The sequence below is a fragment of the Ochotona curzoniae genome, unplaced genomic scaffold, assembly GCF_017591425.1.
Source record: "Ochotona curzoniae isolate NIBS_2020 unplaced genomic scaffold, NIBS_Ocur_1.0 scaffold_4701, whole genome shotgun sequence".
Lineage (NCBI taxonomy): Eukaryota > Metazoa > Chordata > Mammalia > Lagomorpha > Ochotonidae > Ochotona > Ochotona curzoniae.
The window spans coordinates 6,182,765-6,198,673 of NW_024467122.1; the positions used below are offsets into that span (position 1 = coordinate 6,182,765).

General features: G+C 53.7%; 1 protein-coding gene across 1 annotated transcript in view; it reads right to left on the reverse strand.

The window, feature by feature from the left end:
* The window catches only part of LOC121149329 (protein FAM169B-like), a 56,648-nt gene that overhangs the window by 25,437 nt on the left and 15,302 nt on the right, over positions 1–15,909 (reverse strand). The window contains exon 4 of the mRNA XM_040969869.1: positions 2,057–2,142. Within this exon, the coding sequence (XP_040825803.1) occupies positions 2,057–2,142 (86 nt within the window). The remainder of the gene's footprint in view (positions 1–2,056; positions 2,143–15,909) is intronic.

Consider the following 15,909-nt stretch of genomic DNA (forward strand, 5'->3'; position numbering starts at 1 on the left):
TCAGCTTTTCCAATAAAATAAATCTTTCAAAGAAAGACTGGGGCCCGGCAGCGTGGCCTAGCAACTAAAGTCCTCGCCTTGAACATACCAGGATCCCATATGGGCACCAGTTCTAATCCTGGCAGCTCCACTTCCCATCCAGCTCCCTGCTTGTGGCCTAGGAAAGCAGTCGAGGACGGCCCAAAGCCTTGGGTTCCTGCACCCACGTGGGAGATCTGGAAGAGCTCCTGACTCCTGGCTTCGGATCAGCATAGCACCGCACCGGTCGTTGCGCTCACTTGGGGAGTGAGTCAACTGAAGGAAGATCTTCCTCTCTGTATATCTGACTTTCCAATAAAAATAAATCTTCAAAAAAAAAATAAAAGGAAGACTGAAATTTGTGATGTCGCATCTTAATTAAGCTGAACAGGAAAAGAAAACCACAAACGGGGTTATTGGCTTCTCTGCCGAACTGACCAGAGCAACAGTGACATCCCCTCAGTGTTTGCAGAATCCCGTAGAGGCACCGCGGAGCAGCCACAGCCACAGTCGGTAAGAGCATCCTCTCAGGGGTACAGGGGCCCACTGGGCTCTCTCCCCTAGGAGCAAACATGGTACACACCCTCCCAACTCTTGTTCAGGTACCACCTTCCTCCTTAGCCAAAGTTCAGTTGGGGTGCACCTGCTGGAGTGACTGCTGCCATCCTCACCCACGTACCAGATTTCTCAACATGTAGAACAAACATGGTAAAGATTATGAAATGGGAGGGTCACCATCCCAAGCCTGAGACAGTGCATAGAGAGGCATGGGCTTGGCCCTGGCCTGTGGTCAGTGCGCCGTCAGGTAGGAGAGGCCACTGAGGGAGGTGCAGCAGACTGGCCCCAGAGAGCCACTCGAGGTGGCTGTTTGTCACTCACTCCTTGCTGGCTGAAGTGAAGGGTTGACTTGTGTGTCCTGAAAGAAGCTGTAGGTCCTCAAAAGAAAGCAACCCCAGGGGCAAAGGTGGCACAGTGACCGCTGACACTCCATACCGGAGCAGCCGGTTCAAGTCCCAGTTACTAAGCTTCCAATCCAGCTCCCTGTTAACGTGCCTGGGAAAGCAGTCACGGATGACGCAGGTTCTTGGGTCCCTGCAGGCACACAGAGGACCCAGACGGAGCTCCTGGTTGTGGCCTGGCCCTGTTGGAAGTAGGGTGCTGAAGCCGCTCCCGGGAATAGGAAACCCGGAATAGGAAAGGCCATCACAGGATGGCAGCTGGCCCCGGGTCAGGAGGCGGGGTTGGTCTCGTCAGCAGGTAAACAGGAAGTCACAGCGATAGGCTCATGCCCTCGCTGCAATTATGTCATTGCTACTGGCCTATCAGGTAGCACCAAGTGGACCCACGGGGAGAAGTGATTGGTGGAGAGTGGTATAAAAGCAGCCGGTAAAAGCTAAAGGGGAGGGGGGGACAAGGAGGAGAAAGACGGAGAGAAGAACAAGGGATGGAACAGGAAGAGCGGCTAAGATCTTCGGGTGGAAAAACTAAGGCATATGGGGAGGAAAAGCAGCATAGAGGGGTACAAAAGCAGTACAGAGAGAAAAGTACGGGGACAAGAACAGAGAAGAGCAGAGGAGGAGGGAAGAAAAACAGGACTATAAAGGAGAAAGGGGTATAAACGCAGCTGCTTTTGGCAATAAAAGGGTCCGGTTGCGGTTCCGGCTTTTCCCAGACCCTCAAGAGTGTGCCTCGCAATTAGTGTCGCTGCGGTCAGCGACATGGCCCAGCCCCAACTGTTGTGGCTATCTGGGGGAGTGAGCCAGTAGATGTAAGATCTCTTTCTGTCTCCCCCATTGCCATTCAAATAAAGAAAATAAATCTCAAAAAAGAAGAAAAAATGAGAGCAGACTCAGTGACTCCTTAACCTGGCATTTCAGCCCCCGGAACTGTGGGACAGCGGGCATCTGCTGCTTAAGACACCTGGGTGGTGACCCCTCGGCCGGCCAGCCCAGGACATGCATCCACAGCAGGCTCACTGAGTGCCCTGGGGCGCAGTAGTGAGCACAGTGAAGGGTCATTTAAGACCACATCACCTCACCTCCATGAGACCTTCCCTGGCTGGATCAGAGGTTCGCAGGACATCTTCCGTGCACCACCAGGAGTCCTTCAGGTAGATGGCCACAACTGCAGGGGAAGCAGAGCCCACGGTCAGGTGCACGCAGCATGCCAGCTCCCACAGCAGCAGCTGCAGAGCTGAGAGCACTGGCAAGGACAATGAGCCCCCACTCGCTCCTGCACAGGACATCCCAAGCGGCTACAGTCCCCAAATCTACCCCCGTGTTGATGGGCCAAACCAAAATCACTCCAGCAGTGACAAATACAATGGGCAGAATTAGGGTTTCATGTTGCAAACAATTATCAGAGCCCAATTCACATGTCACAACTCAGCACTCCCCGAAGCCAGCATGATCTGACCTTGGTGAGGGCTGTGGACCCACCTGAGGCCTGCGTGAGGAACAGCACCTTGGCTGGTGTGGGAGACCAGCCCTGCATTTCTGCCTGCTTAGCCTAAGTGGGAGGTCATAGGCTCAAGGCCCATCATGCCCCAGGGGAACCCCCTGACAGTGGCTTCGGCTACCCGAGACCTCAACCTAACCTAATACTGGCTGTATAGGCAGGTGTGCTGGGCTGCACCCAGGTCTCTTTTCCGTCATTGGAGAGCTGCTCTAGGACTTCCTTGATCAGCAACTCCAAGAAGTCAAATGCAGCCCGTAGCCTACCTGCCAGCCACACAGGGTAAATGTGACCTGAGGCATACCTTCCAGCCTGGGTGCTGCATGTGACCTGCGACTGGATTGGAGGATCCAGAGAGACAGACATGCCTTCTAGCCAATTAGAGTGTCATTGCTGGGTGGGAGGACTGTCAGGAAACGCCCTTCTGCCTTCCTCTTTCCTAGTCTATATAAGCTTGTGCTTGTATTATAATAAACAGGCATGCTTGATCAGTCTCCGGTGGTTCCTGCTGACGAAGCATGCGGGGCTTCACCCTCTCGGTGGTTTCGGGGACCTGCTGGCATGACCGTCTTTCCTTCTCACTCATAACCTGTCACCCGTCCTACTCCTAGGAGGACACCACAGGAATGTGAAGGCCACATGCAGCTGAGGTGGGGTCCAGCCCAGGGACACTGGGCTTCAAGTTCACTGCTCTCTGAGAGGCTCAACTCGGAATGTGTGTTAGGCATGGGGTGAGCCAGGCAGGGGTGTGCCAGGCAGGGGTGTGCCAGGCAGGGGTGTGCCAGCAGGGGTGTCTAGGTCTAGGGGCAACGCTGTGGTGTGGCAGGTAAAGCTGCCAACTCGGGTGCCTGCATCCCAAGGGGACACCAGTTAGTGCCCCAGCTGCTCTGCTACGAATCCAGCTCCCTGCTAATGGCCTGGGGAAAGCAGCAGAAACAGACCCAAGTGTTTGTGCTTCTACCACTCATGTGGAAGGCCTAGACGGAACTCCTGGCCCCTGGCTTCCGGCTGGCCCAGTGCTGGCCATTCCAGCCACCCGGTAGGTAAACTGCCAGGTGGAAGATTACTCTCGATTTGTCTCTCCCTTTCTGTAACTCTTTCAAATTAAACAAAATCTTCTTGGTCTAGATGTACTCACACAGAAGTAAGGGACCTCAGTCTTTCTCCCATCTGTCTTCACCATCCCCCAGCCCGGAGCCCATCCCCCAGCCCAGAGTCCATCCCCCAGCCCGGAGCCCATCCCCCAGCCCAGAGTCCATCCCCCAGCCCGGAGCCCATCCCCCAGCCCGGAGTCCATCCCCCAGCCCAGACCCCTGGGCTGCTGGCTTTGCCTGGGACCCATCGCTTGAGGCATTCTCAATTTGGCCATGGTTCCTGCCAGCCTCACCAGGTTCTGGACTCTTCTGGTGCTGCCCGTCCGGCCTTCTAGGTGGCTGGCAAGCACAGGGGGGATGGAGTGTGAGGCTCCCAGCGTGGGCTGGCTTTAGGCAGGAGCTCAGCACCCATTGATCCTGCAGTCCCCACGTGCCCTCCAATTTTCCGGGCCAATCCCGTTCCCTGTGTCCACAGCTGCCTCCAGGCAGCCCCTCACTGGCCACCCAGGCTCCCCACCAGTGCAGCCCTGATGGCAAAGCCTCCCATGGCTGTTCCTTGCTTGGGACTTACATTTTGAATACCAAAGTGATTCTGTTTTCTGATATTTTCTATATTCTTTTTTTTTGTCATCATTCTTCTCCCTGCTTCTCTATTTTTTTTAATTAATTGGTTTGAAAGGAAGAGAGAGAGAGAGATCTCCCAGCTGCTGGTTTACTCCCCCAAGTGCCCACAGTCGCTGTGGCTGGGCCATGCCACAGCCGTGAGTTTTAGAACTCAAAGCCCGCCTCCCACAGAGTGGGAAGGACCGAGTGCCTGAGTCACCGCTGCCTCCCAGAGCAACAGTAGCAAGAAGCTGCCGAACGTGTGCCCGGCGCCAGCTTCTCGGGCTGCGGGAGCCCAAGCCTGAAGGACGACCGAGCATGAGCACATCTTCCTATTCCAATCCTTCTAGTGCAATACTAACCCAGAGTACAAAACCAAAGTCATCTGAACATGACATGGGGCAGCTGGGGTAGACAGGCAGAGCCCCGTCCCCTACTCCTCTCTGCTCTCGGTGCGGTCTCTTGTGCAGGACAGGCCACAAGAGCCTGAACCAGGTCAGATCCTTCCCTCTGCTCAGTGAGACTCCGGAGGGCCACGGTGTCCAGCCACCACGTCAGCCGGCCACCAGCGGGGAGTGAGATCCTGACAACGGCTGCGAAGAGGACGACGCAGCAGGCGGGAGGACGCGTCAGTTACAGGCCTGACACCTGCCTTCATTTACTCAACCGAACTCATTCCCGAATGCCCACCTCTGCCGCAGGGAGTGTTTTTCGTTTGCTTAACAAGGTGAGCCAATAAAACGAGCTCAACTTCGGAGTCCAGTGTGTTCCTATGGTAGATGTTCAACTGCTAGCACAGCTTCAAACAGAAAAAAAATACGATTTTGCAGCTGATGTCACATCTTGTAGTTTCTCAGTGCACTGCAGAGCAGTAATTAGCCACACACGTTGTCACCAAATAGATTGAAATGGGTGTTTCTTTTCCTTCTCAAAATTTATCATAAATTGCTAAGCACACATAATAATGAATGTGACATCCAATTAAATATAACCATCAGAAATTATTCTTGAGGCTCAAAACCCATCAGTGGGCGCAAGACACTCATCCAGGCCCCACATCGGGATGGGGGTTGGGAGGGCGATGGGGGGACGCTGTCCCCGGCCCAGTTAGGATAACTGACAGGTCCCAGGCCACTGACAGGTATGGCAAAGTCAGCCCTGGGAGCCAGCTAGCTCTGAGGGTTATAAGGTAGAAAGTATGACATCCGTGCTTTGATAAAGGAAATCTACCCTCCTGGTCTGCGTCCCCAGGTCCCAGCTCCCTGGGCCTAGGACAATAATGGACTCCCACGGGGGGAGTTACACTGTGGTGACATTTGTCAGCAGGGCACTGCCACGAGCCAGTCTCACCGGGCCACATGGGGGCTAGGCCACGGTGACATCTATCATGAGGGCGATGCCACGAGCCAGTCTCACTGGACCAATTTAGTTTCTCTCTCTCGCCCTGAGTGACAAGTGTCAAGGACCACCAAAGGATGTTGGCAATGAATTTCATTCTGTGACACTCCAAGATTTCCCAAGCTCTCCAGGGACTGGCTTCATCCCAGGTGCAGCCTGCATCGCTGAATTGGCTGAGTTCCCAACAGGAAGAGCTCGGGCCCAGCCCCCCAGGCTTGAGGACTGTGCCTTGGGCCTGGCCCCTGGGGCCTGCAGGCTGGGGGGAAAGCCAAGGCTAAACAAACCAGGGCCAGGTGTGACAGGTGCCAGAAGCCAGTGTCAGGAGGCCCCAGAGGAGAGCGCAGCTCTGCAGAGGGACTGAGGCACGTCCCCAGGGAACCCCCAATGCTCAGGACAGCTGGGTCAGGCAGAGAGGACGGCTTAGCAGAGCTGATCCGTGAGCAGAGGAAGCGGTGAGATGGCCAGACAAGGACCAGGGCAGCTCAGCAAAGCTGCAGCCGCGTTTGGTCTCTTGATTCCCTGTCAGAGCAGAACAGGATGACAAGTATGTCAAACACAGCCACACATGCCCGGGGCGAGAACAAACTGTGACTACAGAACCAGGCAGGCTCTGGCTCCTGGCTCCTCCGGGTACCAGCACTGAGGCCTGAGCCCTTCACCCCACCTGTTTCAATTCACTAGCCTGTCCAGTGGAGACCACAGCATCCCAGGTGAGAGGACAGAATTCACCTTACAAAGGTGTTGCTAACTTTCCAGTGCTTTCCCGAATCTTCCAGAAACAGTGCTCTAAGACTGCCAGGAAGGCTGACAGCCTTTGATACTTCCTCCCTTGGGGAGGCCAGGGAAAGCCTGTGTTGTTCCCCCTCCTCTCTCTGCAAACTGGCCTTCAGCCCAGTTTTCTCCCACACCTCTCTGTCTTTCACAGCTTGATGCCAGCTAGCCCGCCAGTGGGCACGGGCTGTCCCTCATTTCCTGGTGCTGTCCCTCTCCGTGTGGGGAGCATGGGCTGACCACGGCCTCCCTGGCTCACTCCCTCACTCACGGTGTGCACACAGGGCCAGCCAAGCACACTCACCCGCCTAGCATCTCCCCAGGAGGCTGCTCAGACTGGTACCTCGCCTAAGGATGTTTCAGGATGATAAGCCCCGCCCACTCCATCCGATTTTTCAAAACTCAATTGATAACAAAATGCTTGGGAGAAGGTAGCATGTTTTTTCCCATGGCACAGATCCAGGGCTATCAGTTGTCACCTGTCACCATAGATGGTGGGCTCTGACAATCAGAAACGCTACCCTGGGAAGGATGCTGAGGCCATCCAAACTCAGTGAGGAGCAGCATGGAGAAGACTCAGCCATGTCCACCAGAGCTCAGTGGCTTGTGGGACTGGCTGAAGTCAGAACCAGCACAGGGAGCAGCAGGAAGCCCAGGTGGCCCCCAGGACTCCAGGGGTCACAGTCACCTACGCAAGCCACATGGTGAGGAGCTGCAGTGTGCAAAGCCCATATCACATTCACTCAAAAGCCATATGGAAACTTCCAGCTAGGAGGAAGAGACAGGCTCTGGGATAGGATGCAGCAGGAGGTCCGTTCCCAAAACAGAGCACCTGTCCAGGGATCAGGAGGGGCCCAAATGGGGAAAAAACAACTGCAGGTGGAAGAGGCAACAGAGCCACAGGGGCACAACGTGCGACCTGCGGGAGACGAAGGTGTGGCACAGGAGCACGCTCAGGGGCGTGCCAAGGGCCTCGCTATGCGGCCAGCAGGCACCCAGGAGAGATGGACGGGAATGGCTACTGCTTCAGGCTCACCATGTGTCACACACCCAGGCAGGCGCAGCATCTCACTGCCTGCTTACCACAGCCAGTCCCAGCTTCGGGGAAGCCCCCACCTCCCGTGTCAGGGGCAGCAGCACTGGAGCTAGACAAGAATCCAGGTGGCTTTCAGGGACTGCAAAGCCACTGCTCAGTGCCGCTGGCCAGAGGGACCAGAGGGCCAGCAAGGTGTGACAGAGAGGGAGGAGGGGCCAGGCCCACAGGAGCGAGATGCAGAGGGATACCTGGCATTTACACTCTACGAGTGCAGTGGGCACCAGGCAGTGTGCCTGGTACTGACGATGGCCCAACCAGCATCATGATGGCCACATGGGCAGAAAGCAGCAAGCCGCTCCAAGGCTGCCTGGGAGGGCCAGCACAGAGAGCAGCCCACGGCCAGGTGGTTGGTGGTCAGCTGGGGCACTGGGCTCCAACAGGGGAGGACCTAAAGGTCAGGTCAGGGTAGCAGACTTCATGATCAGAATTGCGGGGAAGGAGGGCAGCACTGTGGCACAGTAGGTTAAGCTGTAGTCTGCAATTTGCCTGCATGCCATAACAGCACTGGTTCAAGTCCCAGCTTTCTGCTTCTGATCCAGCTCCCTGCTAATGTGCCTGGAAAAGCAGCAGAAGGTGGCCTGAGTACTTGGGCCCTGCTGCCCACGTGCAAGAGTTAGATGCAGCTCCAGGCTTCTGGTTTCTGAGAAGTGAACCAGCAGGCTGAAGATCTATTTCCCCCTCTCTCTGCCTCTATCACTCCATTTAAGATAATTTGTTTGTTTTTTTGAGAGAGGACAGCTGGTTTTGTCCAGTCGGAGGAATCAGAGCTTCTCTAAAAGAACAGGAGGATCATTGTATTAGTAGCTGTTTGTTACTACACTGAAATCCATGAGACAAGCTATTTAAGATGGAAAAAGAGGTTTGCTTTGGCTCATGATTTTGGAGGTCACATCTGAGTCGGAGATGGCCTGTGTCGGCTTGGGTCTGGTGAGGAAAGTGGCTGTCATGGTGAGGTGTGTGTAAAGGAGGGACAGAGAAGCCAGGCTTGAGAAGCCGGGAAAGAGAGGGAGAGATCAGCTAAGGTTAACTTGGCTTTCGTTACCAGCTGGGTTTTTTTTCCTTTTAAGATTTATTTTTATTGTAAAGGCAGATCAGGTTTATGGAAAGAAAGAGAAACAAAAAAAAAAAAGATCTCCTAACCGCTGGCTCACTCCCCAAATGGCACCAACGGCCAGAGCTGAGCTGACCCAAAGCCAGGAGCCAGGAGCTTCTTCCCAGTCTCCCTCTCCTTTCCCAGGCCACAAGCAGGGAGCTGGAAGGAAGTGGAGCATCACAGATATGAATCGGCACCCACAAGGGATCCTGGCACATGCAAGGCAAAGATATAGCAACTAGGCTACCACGCTGGGTCCCACTGTTCAATAATTTAAAGGGAGGTAAAAATACACTTGTTGACATAGCAACTATCCCATCAAAATCCCCAGGCCAGCATTTTCGCACAGATGTCTTCCTCATGGCTAACGCTTGCCCAGACACCCATGGACTCGGGCTCCACTCTGCTGTGGAGAGGACACGTCTGGTCTGAGCACACCTGCAGTGTTGCCCCACATCCGGGCCTCTCCAGGCTGCAGCCCTGCTGTTCACCTGAGCTAGAGCTCAACTCGTAAGAGATGGGGCAAGCACAAGGGCCCAGTTCACAGTGCAGGCTGATGCCTTGGCAAGTCTCTTGGGGCTGGCCAAGTCCACCCACTGTGGGGCAATGGGATTGCCCACACCAGCCGCACACCCCCTTGGCCCAGACAAGCGTGCCATCCTTGACATGGGAATATTTTCTTGCGTCATCCCTGTTTTTCAGATGTGGCCTGGCCACAGGTAAAAACCACAGGTGAGGTGTTGCTTCTCCTGTGTTTAAATGTAACTCATAGCAATCGCTATAAAGTAACAGGCAACCCAGAAGGCAATCCACGTCCCAGTCTAACATGTGTTCCTAAAACCCACAGGTGGCACTGCCAACTGCTTTTCCACCTGCACCTGCCATGGCCCAAGCAAAACAAACTTGTCCATTCCTTGCAGAGTCACCATTCAAGCCAGGGGACAACAGACCCTGGCCTAGCATCCTTAGCCACACAGGCACTCTAGCTGCCCAGAAAACCAAACATTCCAGTAGGGGCTGAGGGACAGTGGCTAACTCCTGTGGGACACCCACAGTCCCTACTGGAGTGGCTGGTTTGAGAGCCAGCTTCCTGTGTATTTTAGGTGTATCATGTGAATCATGGGCAAGAACAATCTACATATGGAATATACATCTAGGATGCAACGGTATATATAGTTTGCATATGAATGCATGTCGAAGAGTTTTTTTGGTTGTTGCTCATGCTCGTAATACAGAGCAGTAACACACGTATCTGCGCCAAGTGCAATGAGTCTAGGAAACGGTGGTGACGCTCTATTGCTTCCAGTTTCCTGCGAACACACACCATGGGAGGCCGCAGGTGATGGTTCAGGGAGCTGGGCGTCTTCCACCCCAGTGGGGAGATCTGAATGTGCGCAATGCATAGGGCAGAGGCTGCCCCTGGTGTTTTCTCGGTAAAAATGGTTAGAATAGCAGGCAGCTTTCTCCATGGGACCATGGAGACCACAGTCCATGCAACAGAGTGCCTGCTGCCAGATGTCCCTGCAGTGAGTTCAGGGACCCTCACTCCCCTGAGTCCATGGGGTCCGGCCACCCAGGCCAGCACAGCTGCCCCTGCAGACCACATGTGCCAGCTCCAGTGAGCTTGTCTTCTGTGCCCACCATGTAAGACCTACGAAGACACTGCAGAAATGCCAGTGGAGAACAGAACTGAAAGATCAGCTTATTCTGTGAAAAAGCTTCTATAAGAAAAATGCACGCCTATGACAAGCGTTCACAACATTTATGGAAAATGAGTTTTATGAAAAACTGCATGGATTTCAAAAAAAATCTGCACAAAAAAAAAAAGCTTCTCTTTTAACTGTGTTTCCGCAGTCTTTCTGTGGACACAGGGGACTGCGTTAGCTGCCACGAACCTGAAGGGCTGAGAACCCACCTAGCACATTGCACTGGAGACAGCAGGGTTGTGGGGCGGCAGGGGGGGCGGGTAACAACAGAGGAACAGGTGCAGAATGACATGCGCCACCTCCAGCTCCTCCCCATTTCCCAGCCATGCCTCCTAGCCCTGTCCACTGCCACCCTCTGGATTCCTGAACACAGCCCCCTCCTCACCCATCCTTCTGGCAGTGGGCAAGGCATGCTGCTGAGGACTGAAGACCCAACGCCTCCAGCCCCAGTCCTGAGCCTGGCATCCGGATACCCCGCCCTGCCCCAGCATCCTTGGCTCCAGTGCTCTCTCTAAACTCCCCCTCCAACCCAGATCTAGTGCAGACAGTGGCGGGGGGGAGGAAAATGGAGGAAGATCTGAGAAAACAAGCTTGGAAACATCCAGAAAGGGGCTCCCGCCCAGACTCGGCCAGGCGGCCACTGCTTCAGAACAAGACAGGACTGCTACTGCAGGGCACAGGAACTGGCTGACCCTGCAAGCCAGAAGCTTGGCACACCAGGACACGGGGCCACAACCAGGGTGGGCCCCAGGTCCCCGGCAGCACCAGGACAGAGGGTTCTTCCACAGCACACAGTGGCAATCTGCTATTTACTAGTCCTGCCCACTCACCATCTGACCTCTAGGTCTTATGTGGGAAAATTAAAGACAAACAGATGTTTCCAGAAAGAGAGCTGAAAAAAACAGAATCCGCCCAGACAACTATAAAGTATGCTGATGAGGACAACAGAGAGATTGATCAGAAACTTGCTGATTTACACACCGTGTGGCTTCATCAAGCCTAGATCACGCCGCTGGCCTCACTCCCTTTCCTGACAGTGTTTTCCAGGCGAGTGTCAGGACAGCGAGCAGACCCAAGTCCCCTACGTTCTGTAGCCACATTTCCCCCAGTTTCTCAATGCTCAAAATCTCCTGGAGATGAAATATAAATGTTTGCTAAATAATGGGTTGGGTGGGTTTGTAACAGTGTAATAACTGCATAAATGAATTCACCACATTTGCAGTTACTTGAATCACAAATAAAGCCCCACCCCCTTCACAACTTAAATGACTCTACAGTTTAGGAAGAGCTAGCTGGATAGAAGTGTAAGGAGTTACTCAAACATACCAGCCTGGGCCCGGCGCCATTTCCTCTTCCTCACAGCTCACGAAATTCGCGCCAATTCAGCCATCCACCAATCAGGCGTTTCACCTGAGACCCCACCCCACTCCCCCAAGCCCCGCCCCAGCTCCGCCCACTCACCAATCATTCTTGGGCAATCACCTGTGACAGTCTCACGCACCAATCCCCTGGGGCCTGCCCTCAGTCCCTCCCGCCCCCCACACCTTGCTCACCTGACTGACAAAAGGACCCCCAGGTGCGGCTCTCTCTCTCCTTCTGGCCTGCCACCCCTTCCTGCCCTTCCCCCTCGGCTCCCCCGTCCCGGTCCTGCCCCGTTCCTGCCCTGCTAAACCTCCTAAGATTCGTCGTTGCGTCTGGCGTTTTCAGCTCACAGTAAAGAACCAGGCTGCTGGAATTAACTGTGTGTAATAATATCATAATAATATTGTAGTAACTAGAACTCTAATGTTCTTCAAATAACTACCAAGAAGAACCTACTCTTCAAATACGATCAAATACCCTCAGACCCAATCAGCCGCAACAGGGAAGCACAGTTAGACATTTACGTGACGACGGATTGGGCTCTGATTCTTCAAATGGGACCCCAAAGGCACAAGTAACAAAAGATACATCAACTGGAAATCATAAAAGTTAGAAACTTTTGTTCTAAAGCCAACTCACAGGATAAGAGAAAATGTTTTACAAGTCATGTATCTCATTCTGGACTTGTACCTGTGGCTTCCATCATCAGCTGCCCCCATGGGCAGGCACCAGCCGTGTGCCCAGACAGGGCTGGTGCCCCCAGAGAACCGAGCTCTCAGCTCTGCCCTCTGTCTCCCAGCAGCACAGCCCTCTCTGCTGTACCTACTGTGCCCACTCGCACCCACAGGAGCACCTGTTTCCTATCCAGCCTGCCTAGCCTGCCTCTCGGCAGCGGCTGCTTTTCCACTGACTGCGTGGCGTTTAGCCAAGTGTAAGGGATGACTTCCTTCCACACGGGGCAGCTCAGAGGCAGACAAGGTCGCCCTGTGACGCTTGGCAAGTCCCCAGGCAGAGTGTGAGGACTCAAGGATGTGACCCAGCAACCAAAGGGTGGCCAGAAGTCACTCCGCAGCCCTGGCTTTCCTGAGACGATGGGCGCAAGTGGGGGCATGTGGGCCAGGACACGTGCAAGCCCATGGAGCCCAGCCCATCTCATGCTCCCCGGAAGGAAGCAGGGAGTGGTCACCGCACTGGGCAGTGGGTGAGAGTCCCTATTTTGCAAATAGCAAAACTGATATTCAGAGAGCCTTGGCTGGGTCTCCACTCGGCAGGGCCAGGGATCCAAACCTGTTATCCAGTGGAAGACAAGGGGAAAATGAGAGAAGGCCGAGGCCCTGCCTGCAAGGTTACCCTGAAGGCCAGGACAGGCCTGTCTGATTGAATTCAGGAGAACAAGGAAAGGCAGCGACTTTTTGAGGACAGCTCTGATCCTAGGAAGCCTTGCAAACACCTGAGGACAATTAGCCAGTAGCCAGCAAGCGGACTAACAGCCCGGGAGAAGAGCTGGAGGCACAGGAGGCCTGGGGAGACCAGGGCAGCCAGGGCCACAGCCCCCAGGGCACAGAGGCCATGCCAGCCCAGAGAAGCAGCCGGCAAGGACCAGGCACCTCCTCCACACCCCACCGCACACATCACAAAGCAGAGAGCTGGACACCCCACCACTCACGTCCTGGCAAACCTCGCCTTCTTGCTGGCCACAGGGCAGCGCGTGGTACCAGCAGGCTTGTTCTCTGCTCAGGGTTATGGGCAGTCACTGTGGTCGAGTCAACCCACTTGTCAACAATTAACCAGGCTTGGGGCCGGTGGTGTGGCCTAGTGGCTAAGGGCCTCGTCTTGAACATACCAGGATCCCATATGGGTGCCAGTTCTAATCCCGGCTGCTCCACTTCCCATCCAGCTCCCTGCTTGTGGCCTGGGAAAGCAGTCAAGCACGGCCCAAAGCCTTGGGTTCCTGCACCCACGTAGGATACCTGGAAGACTTCCTGGCTCCTGGCTTCGGATTGGTTCAGCTCTAGCTGTTGTGGCTGCTTGGGGAGTGAACCATTGGATAGAAGACCTTCCTCTCCATCTCTCCTCCTCTCTGTATGTCTGACTTGGTAATAATAAAAATAAATAAATCTTAAAAAAAAAATCAACCAGGCTTATCAAAAAGCTTCGGACTCCTTCAGCTGCCGCCCAGACACACATGGCCTAGACCACACTGCTGGGATAGTCACATCAGCGGGGGAGGTGGCGGTGGTCCCAGCTGTGCAGAGGGCCCCACTCCTGCCGGTTACCTGCTGCTCAGTGCCCCAGGGCTCCCTCCGGGAACACCTGAGTGCTTGTACGGAATCCTGTTGACATCTCCGCTAACTCAAGGGAGTCAGTAGCAGCAGGGAGACATTTGGAAGCTTTATTTTAAACCCTATTATATCAACAAGGGTCTGCCATGGAACTTGCGGAGTTTATGAATATTTATTATAGTATATTCACATAAACAGGAAACAGATTCACAAGAGCCGATCATGTGTTTACACAGGATATTACTGAACGCCCAAACGGGGCTGCTGGTAACTGGTGACTTCCTATTGCAGAGTTCTTGACCATCTGTGCACTTGGGGCTCCTGCAGGCACATCTCATTGCTCGCCCTAACCTGGCAGTGGCTCACACTCGAGGCAGTGTCCAAAGCCCATCACGAGCAGGACCTCTCTGTTCATGGAAGGCTGGGATCTGCTAGCAAGAAGCACAGACTATGCGGGACCTTGCCTGGAAAGCTCGCCTCAAACCTCAGCCCACTACAGCCATGGGGCAGTGTGGAGGGAAAAAAACACTTACACACCAGCCAGAAGAGGAAGACAGGCCCTCACGCCGGTGAGCCGCACAGCTCACCCCAAAGACAACTCTGTGACACCAACGGAAGACACGTCCCAGACACAAGTGACATGCATACATCTATGCATGTGTAAGTGGAGAGCCCAAACCCTCACCCCACGCCACACCACGCCACATGGTGGGAGCTAACTGCCTTGCCCTAATACTGCTGCTGTTCCTTACTGGGGAACAGTGCCTGGCCACAACAACACGTGTGTGAAGCACAGACTGAGTTAAAATCCACAGCCCCAGGCCTGGCATGGTGGCCCAGCAGCTAAAGTCCTCGCCTTGAACGAGCCAGGATCCCATATGGGCACCCGTTCTAATCCCAACAGTCCCTCTTCCCATCCAGCTCCCTGTTTATGGGAAAGCAGTACAGGATGACCCAAAGCCTTGAGATCCTGCACCTATGTGGGAGACCTGGAAGAGGCTCCTGGCTCCTGAGTTCAGATCGGCTCAGCTCCGGCCATTGTGGTCACTTGTGGGGAGTGAGTCAATGGATGGAAGATCTTGCTCCCTGTCTCTCTGTATATCTAACTTTGCATTAAAAATTTTTAAATAAATCTTTTTTTACTTCTTTATCAATATTATTACCATTTATGATACAATTCAATAGGCCCTGGGATTTCCCTTACCCCTTCCCAATCTTCTACCCACTCACTGAGTTCCCCTATATCATCACTATAGTATAGTTCTTCCCACACAGTCATATGTCCGTGATTGCGGCATGGACAATGGCAGAGAGTCCAGCATCCTATTGTCAAGATATAGTTAATAGTTTCATTGGGAGTCCATCTTTGTCTCGAAGTAGAGATGCATACTGCATTGTATCCTCACATCTGGATATGACACCCTCCATTACAGTTACAATACATCCCCTTAAATGAAAAGCCACAATACAAAATCAACAACAGGAAGAAAACAAAGGTATTAAAAATGACAAAGTTAAATAACATGCTACTATAGCTCATGGGTTTTGACTTTTTTTAGTTCCATCTCTTCAAAAACACTCTTTCTCATTAAATTCTTCACTGACTCATAGATCATACAGCAGCATCATTTTCTTCAAGAAGATTCTTGACTTTCTTTTTCACAAAAATTAAATTTAAAAAAACCCACAGCCCTACAGAGCAAAACTGAGCCCCTTCGCCAGTGAGTGCACTGAGGCCAGGGCTCAGGGCAGTCCCACTGGCTGCAGCCCTTAGCACTTGCCCACTGCCAGAGGCCCCGGAGCCCAGCCTAGGTGCAGCCAAGCATGGCTAAGCCTCCAGGGTCACAGTCTTAGGAACTAGAAACCAACACAAACTTTTTCTTCATGGAGAGAATAAGTGAATTATACAACTTTGCCCCAGAAACAAATTCCATTGTCGCCTTGTAAAAGTCGCCTCCCTTGCTAAGCTGCATGGCCATGGGAAAGTGACCCTCAGAGGCTGCAGGTGTGTGTCCACGTGTGTGGGCACTGA